Source organism: Argentina anserina, chromosome 6 (assembly GCF_933775445.1).
Source record: "Argentina anserina chromosome 6, drPotAnse1.1, whole genome shotgun sequence".
Lineage (NCBI taxonomy): Eukaryota > Viridiplantae > Streptophyta > Magnoliopsida > Rosales > Rosaceae > Argentina > Argentina anserina.
The window spans coordinates 20,131,109-20,139,466 of NC_065877.1; the positions used below are offsets into that span (position 1 = coordinate 20,131,109).

The window sequence follows — 8,358 nt, forward strand, 5'->3', positions numbered from 1 at the left end:
CAATTCAAATGAACTCTCTGCCAATATATAAGAATGAAATGTACAATTGCACCACCAACTCCCTTATTGCTATCGAATGCACAAGAAATGCAAAGAACATTAAACAATACCTAATTTCTAACCTTCTGAAACAATGAGTATCCTTTTGTTTCAAGAATACGCGACTCTAATTAAATACAACATTGCTTAGCTCTGCCGGTCTAGAGTCTTAACCAAATAGAGCCCCATAAAACAAGTCATTCCAAGTATCTGCCAGTCCAGGAAGACACCAATGGCTGCAGTCTGTGCCGGAATGCTCGCCGCTATAAACAGAAGGGTGTGCATCTTTGCGCAGTTGTGATAGGTATGTAATGTCAAGAAGATAAACTGGAATCTTAATCCTACTTAGAACTTTGTTAACAACTACCCATGACTGGGGTGTCCCTGCAGGGTATCTTGCCCCTGAGTATGGTGTTGTTTCACCTTTGCATGATCTTGAAGGTTGATTCCAATCCCTGCCCCTATCATTTTTATATACGGATATTATCATCAGTAACTTGATTGCTTATCATGAAAGTAATAATCATTGCACTGCTTCCTACCATATCTTTAGCATATAATTTGCTCAAACAAACTACAAAATAAAGAATTCATTTTGCATTCAATATTTCATCTACGATCTAACAACTTAGCATTGATGTCAAACATATGATAAAGATCATGCTGAGTTTATATTTGGACAAGAATTTGAAGATAGAGCTACTCACTCGTAATGAATGGGAGAAATGCCTTGGAAGAAGACCTTGGTCTTGGAAGGATCAACATTGCGATCAACCCATCTAGCCCAAGTGGTCAGCCCTTTGTAAAACGCCATCAGCCGATTCATGTCTTTGTACAATTTACCCCCGTCTTGAATATAGTCAAATCTGGTAAAAAAAAGTAAAATAAAAAACCGCAGTTAATAAACTATCTACCATTTTATTTTTACATTAGACAAATGAAAACATAATAATTGGGTGCATGTGAGAGCGTAAACACAACGTACGGTTGGGTTCTTCCGGTGTGAGTCCACCAATGCCACGTGTCAAAAATGAGGACGTCCATGCCTCTCCATGCGTTACCGCCCCTAATGGAGTCTAGCTTCAACACTCTTCCAACCTTCTCGCTATCAAGATCGACCAAGTATGTTGTGTGGTATAGTAGTATTTGAACACCATAGTCCTGCCAAATAAGGAATAGAAAACATCAAATGTTTGTTTTTGGCCAACGAAATTATATCATTTAACAATTATGATAATTATTTGGATTAGCGCAAGTAGTGTGACAGGTTAAACTAAGTTACAATTATTCGATACATCCTTTGTTTTAGGAAACTGATTTCCTCCAATATCACCTAATTAACAGAAGAAGTGTAGTAGTATGAGGAAAAAGGATAGGTTACTCTTTAAATTGGGAAAGTGGTCCAGTACACTAAGAAAAGTGGATTCAATACTCAAATTTTTATGAGTTTACCAACTTACAAGTGGCTCATTATTCCCTTTGAGGTCACTTTGCTTTTGGCCATGAATAACATAACAATGAGTTCAGAGCTACTTTGTTTTTTTCTTCCTTTTCTGATAACTCATCATAGTAGATAAAAAAAATGGAGTTAAAATACTTTTGGCACAAAAAGATTGAAATTCAGAATCTATAACGAAATGGTACAACTTGTAATCGAAAAACAAAATGTTACAACTTGATACTTCAAGATCAACTTCGCAACAAAACTATGTTCGGTATTTGATAGTAGTACTACATGAGATATAAATTTAATTTTTATAGACAAAAAAACATAAAAGGTTGAAAATTTACACAGAGATAGATAAAGCGTGCTTCAGAGTGTACAAAAATTTAAACAATACTTTCAATTGGAAACCCAAGAAGATGGGAGAGCTTACTTAAGACATCTAGTACTTACGGCTAACCGATTTGAACTAACACATTTGTTTTCATTCAAATTTCTAGCAAACAATGTAAAAAACAAAACCAAAACCATTACAGTGGACCTTGTCTCTACTCTCGTTTTCAAAAGATTTGATATTTCCACATGAAGACATTTCAAGTTTTCACAAGGAAATTTCGACAAAGAACAAAAAACTGAAAAAGAGAGTGGAAAACAGAGAATTATCAAAAAAATATTAACAGCCTGACTGACATGTTCCCTAGTACAGTGAAAAGGCTGACCACCAATCACGCTGTTCCTTTAATTCTCTTTACTAACTCACACGCTCATGCCCTCGCTCTATGTATTCACCGACGGATCAGCCCGGTCAATAAGAAGTCGACACGTAAATAATTAACAGAGATTTTAGAAGATCTGAAAATATTTGAGCTTAATTTTATTGGTCGGTCGGACAAATCTAGTAGTCGGAGACCATCGGAGATATTCAAATTTGCGGGACTCTCAGTTGGTTTAAATTTGGAGCTACCCCAAATTTGCAAAATGAGATTTCGATATGAAAAAGATTCACCTATCTTTTTTAGGAGAAAAACTAGTGAGAAAAAAAGGACAATACATGCATGCACTGTTTCATCCAATGATTATAGTAATCGCACACACCAAAAGGATAATCAGAGGGAAAAAGAACAGAGAAAGGAGGAATTGTATATTCCTGGCCAAATCTAAATTTGTTGAAGAACATATGAACAAGATGGAAAATTGAATAACTGACCTGGAATGTGACTGAGGCTAAGCCATTTCTGAATGGGATGAAAGTGTACTTGACATGTGGTACCCAAGAATGAATCATACAATTTAGTGATTGCCACTGGTTCAAACTCAATGAATCTCCCACGAACATAATCTTCTTCCCCCTCCATTGCTGCAGCAAATTCAACCCATTGAACCTGCAAAACCGAAAACCCAGTTCAGAAATCAACTCAATCATCCAATCTCAAGTTGAAACATGTTCATGAGACGAAGTAGTGATGCAGAGATATGAAAATGGTACCTGGGAAGTGAACAAGAAGAGGGTTGCCATCGGAATTTGAGGTAAGATTTATCAGGGCGGCCATACTTCTGGCAGTTGAACTCTGGATCTATGAAGGGGCAGTTTGAATCGTAGGGAGGATTATACGAAGCGTCATAAACCCATGAACCTCTGAACCAGTTGCATTGACCTCTTGCGAGTTTTCTAGCTACTACAGTTTCTTCTGAGCCAGTAGCATTGTTATTGTGGAGCAAAGAATTGAAATCTTGCGCTTGTGTTTGGTGGGAAACCAGAAACAGAGTTAAAAACAGAGAGGCAGCTGCAGCTTTGGATAGGTGACCCATTATTCTCTCTTTCTTGGGTTTTGATCCCACAATATTTTCAATTCCAATTTGTTGGGTTTTCAAATGAAATATAAAGGACCCAGGAGAAGTGAAGAAAAAGTGTCTCACAGTTGCTGCTTATATAATGCATCAGAGAGAGAGAGAACTTGGCTGCTGGGATTTCACATGGAATGTGAGACAGAGAAGACAGCCTGCAAATTTCTCTTTTTCTAATTCTTAGTTTAATTTTTGGAGCTAAATGTTTGGTGGGTTGTTTTAATTAATTTTAACTGTGGCAGCATGTGGGTTGAATCTAATCCTCTGGGCCTTGAAAAGCTTTGGGGAATCATCATGATTTGGATTATTTCTGAAATAATGGGGAACAGTATCCCTACCAAGAAAAAGAAAGAAAGAAACCTGGGAATTACTGACTATATTATTAGGCTTTGTAAAATATCATTACTGTTCTCCTTCCTGGTTTTTCTGCTTCCTTTGTCCTTTGGAGTTGAATTTGCAGGTTCTCTTCTTCTTCTTCCCTTTCTATCTGGAGGGATCAGTTACTGACACTGTAAGATCTCACCTGCCTCATCAAGTTCTCCCCCACTTAAGATACTCTAGTATTATTTGATGATCTCACTATATCAACCCTATTGTTATCTTTTCTTACCCAAGAGATCGATAATCTTCATCTTTTTCTTAAACTTCTTCTTCATTATTTTTTGTTTTGTTTTTGTTTTTGGGTTTCATGGCAGACTGGAATATTTATTATGGAAGTACATATGGTGTGAATAAGCTTAATTTGAATCTTGAAGAATTTATGCAGATAGGTGTGCATATTGAACTCTCAATCTGTCAACCCTTACTTCATATTATATAGAATCATATGAGTAGTGTTATACATATCACGTGGTCGGGATCCAAATATTTGGGGACAGCTGTTTCAAGTTTTCCGTAGGAAGTTTTATGTTTTTGGTTGTGCAATTATGGGCTTATGTTATGAAATGATTAGTGTAATTTTACTGAAGCAATGTGGTGTGAACAATTCAATAATTAAGCTTGCATTGCTGATCTATATGTTCCAATGATGAGTACGTGATTTCATCTAGTGACAACTTCAACTCCAAGCCAAGCAATTGGCAAACACAATTAATTAATGTAGTGATTAATTCTGTTTGCATGCATGGTGGATTTAACATTCATTAGTTTGTGTACGTACGTGGATGTTATATTTGTTGGACGCATGTTTTGTTGCATGGAGGGTGGAATCAAATATGAGCAGATTAAAGCAGAAAAAATTACCAGAAAAAATTACAAATTTAACAAGAAAATCCTCCAGGAAAAATATTTGTGCATCATTCCAGGAATTTCTTCTTCTTCATATATATTCATGATAATCTTCATCTCTGTACATGATTGTGCTGAGTTGTTATTTATGACAAATTTAACAAGAGAATCATCCAGGAATATTAGCTTCACGCTTAATTAATTATTAATTAGCATGCATGAATGAAGATTATACAGTGTAGTTGTTTGACATTAGTCTTTAACTTTCGCATATGGTATACATACATATATCATATTCATCACTAATCCATTCTAATAATCGTGTTACTGTTGGCCCACAGTGTCACGTATAAAATCTAAAAATATTATGCAATCTTCACATACATGGCATTTTTCATTAAGTTCAGAATTTTTATTTTTTTAGTTCGATCGATATATAAATGATGTTCCTCAATTTGAAGTCAAGAATAATGGCTGGGTTTAGAAGGAATGTCAAACAAATACTTTTTCTGTTTCTGTTTCAAGAGATACAATTGCATTCGCCAATCATGCATCCAATTAATATGGCATTGGAGAAGCAAGAAATGCCACAATCAACCCTCTAGGTCTCTTAATGTAGGCCTCGTTTTTTAGCCCGTGGACCTGAAAAGCCCGCTGAGGCCCGCAAGCCCGACGGGCTTTTACCCGGCTCGGCCCGCAAGAAAGCTTGCCAAAACCCGCTTCTGTGGGTAGAGGGCCGGACTTAAATTAGATGTGTGAAACTCGGCCCGGCCCGTAAAAGTCCGCCAAATAATAAAATATTATACATACATATTTTATTAGGTTTAGAATAAAACTATTGCATTATGAAGCAACTATACTAAGGAAACTTCTCGGGATCGATCGACACCAGTTGATATGATCGGTATATATATTTAGTGACCCTGTAAAAATTTCATCCAATTCGGAACTCGTTTGACCGTCGGAATTTCCGGTAAACCGAAAACAACACTAATATGTCATAAGGGAAGACCCATTACCAAAATGCGAACACTAAAAGTCATTTGCATATCTGAAATCACCTAATTTTTGTCACCGCTTGTGTGCGGTCGCACCAAGGAAACCTATTTGGCAAAGCTTCGGTCAATGAGGATTTTAATATTCAAAATGCATTTTTCTTTGTTGACCGTATGTACGGACGGTCAAACAATATCCAAAACGGACGAAATTTTTCGGGTTCCCTAAATATATATATACCGATCACATCTACTGGTGTCGATCGACCATATTTCGAACTAGAGTTATTGATCGCCGAAGCGCCTACTAATGTATCATAACCTTTTATATTAGGTTTATATTAAAACTATCGCATTATGAAGCAACTATATGAAAGAAACTTGTCGGGATTGATCGACACCAGCTGATGTGATTGGTATATCTATTTAGTGACCCTGTAAAAATTTCATCAAATTCGAACTTCGGTTGACCGTCAGAATTTTTGGTAAATCGAAAACACCACTAATATGCCCTAAGAGATGACCTATTACAAATATGCGAATCCTGAAAGCCGTTTGCATATATGAAATCACCTAATTTTTGTTACCTATCGTGCATGGTCGAACTGAAGAAATCTATATGGCAAAACTCCGGTCAATGGGGTTTAAATATGTCAAAACGCCTCTTTTTTAGTTGACCGTTGGTACGAACATTCAAATCATGTCCAAAACGGACGAAATTTTTATGGGTTTCCTAAATATATATACCAATCACATCTACTGGTGTCGATCGACCATATTTTGAATTGGAGTTGTCGATCGCCAAAGTGTCCACTTATGTATTATAACATTTATATTAGGTTTATAATAAAACTATCACATTATGAAGCGACTATATGAAGAAAACTTATCGGAATCGATCGACACCATTCGATGTGATCAATATATATATATATTTAATGATCATTTTAAAATTTTATCCAATTCGGACCTCGTTTAACCGTTAGAATTTCCGGTAAACCAAAAACAACACTAATATGCCCTAAGGGGGACCAATTACCAAGATGCGAATGTGGAAATTTGTTTACATATTTGAAATCACCTAATTTTTGTCACCGATTTTGCGTGGTCGCAACGAGAAAAGCATTTGGAAAGCCCCGGTTAATGAGGTTTTATTATGTGAAAACGCCTCTTTTTTTTGTTGACCGAAAATTCCGACGGTTAAACGAGGTCCGAATTGGATGAAATGGTTACACGGTTCCTAAATATATTTATCGATCACATCTATTAGTGTCGATCGATAATATTTTCGAAACTAGAATTTATTTGTGACTTTTGTTTTAGAATGTTTTCTAATAATTCTTTTATTGTTTCAAACTCTTAAATTAAAGTATTATATTATTTTTGTAATGCAAACCCGTAAGGCCCGGCCTGTAAAAGCCTGCAAGGCCCGGCCTGCAAAAACCCGCAAGGCCCGCCTTAGGTGGGCGGGCTTGGATCTTCGTATTTTTGAAAATATCTGGCCCGGCTCGCCACTTATTTAAATTTATTAAGGCCCGGCCCGGCCCGTTGACGAACCCTATCTTAATGTACGTTTTATCAATGGTTCCCATATTAGCCTCCGTCTATATATTAAGGAAATCCAGAAAGGGGTGTTCGTAATTAGTTTGATTAAGTTTATCAATACGTCTGAGTAATTATATCTCTTAGCGGGCTAGCGTTAATTAGGATAAACCATTGTAATACAATATTACATCATTCGAAGCTCGTCTACTTCCATGTATAAATATATACAGCGCTTCTCGGCTGCGGACGTTCGGGTGGTTTTTCAGTCCGGATTTCCGCCGTTTCTTCTCGCCGGAGTGACACCACACCTTCCTAAATACTGATCCGATGAAGAAGAAGGCGAAAGATATCGAGATCGAAGGTCTTGCAGAAACTTCACTCAGAACTTTCACCACTAATCATGGTGGACCTCCGATTCCGATCTCTTTCGCCTTCTTCTTCATCAGGAGCAGACGTCCACATTGTACTAAAAGTGCGGACGTTGGCACTTTCACCGGAATCCGACCACCCCAACAATGTTTCTCTTGCCAACCAAACCCAGGACCACCCCCCACGACGTCACCAAGAAGATGAGGGCCAAAGAGATCGAGCTCGAGATTTGAGGAGCTAACTCACCAGAAAATTCACATCCAATCAACGTGGACTGCAAATTGGCAATCGATGACTCCACCAACAAGCAGAAGCTCCAAATCGTGGCCCAGGCTTTGCCTCGCAAGAGAAGAGTCGTTGCCGGCGCTAGAATCCGGTGAAAAGTATGAACATCCGCACTTTTGGGGGTGCGGATGAACATCCTTTCTCGATCGTTTATATATATATATATACACACACACAGTTTCTATCTAGAGTGAACTTTCACTCTAAAATTACAGAGTGAAGTTCCAATTTTGGCACACTTTTCGGTCAAATATTTTCATTACAAATAATTCAATATTTAGGTATGCTATTAAAGATCATCTCTACAAAGTTTCATCCAATTCGGTTATCGGTAAGGTATTAAAATTAGATTAAATCAATAAACGAATTAAAACTATTCAACGTGAACCGTTCGTGTAAAACTCTATTTTGAAAGCTCAAACACTTGTTAAATTGGATGAAACTTTGTATAGATGATCTTTAATAGCATACCTAAATATTGAATCATTTGTGATGAAAACATTTGACCAAAAAATGTGTAATAATTAGAACTTCACTCTATAATTTCAGAGTTAAGGTTCACTCTGGATGTGGACTGTTATATATACAGTTTCTATCTAGAGTGAACCT

At 37.0% G+C, this 8,358-nt stretch overlaps 1 protein-coding gene across 1 annotated transcript; it reads right to left on the reverse strand.

Moving 5' to 3' along the window:
• On the reverse strand, positions 1 to 3,399 carry LOC126800288 (protein trichome birefringence-like 39). Its single transcript, XM_050527618.1, has 5 exons — positions 2,970 to 3,399; positions 2,691 to 2,865; positions 1,025 to 1,200; positions 747 to 905; positions 1 to 500 (listed from the first exon to the last, which is right to left on the reverse strand). Exons 1-5 carry the CDS (start codon positions 3,290 to 3,292, stop codon positions 209 to 211), a joined length of 1,125 nt encoding a protein of 374 aa, XP_050383575.1. The 5' UTR covers positions 3,293 to 3,399; the 3' UTR covers positions 1 to 208.
• Between the last annotated feature and the right edge of the window lie 4,959 nt (positions 3,400 to 8,358).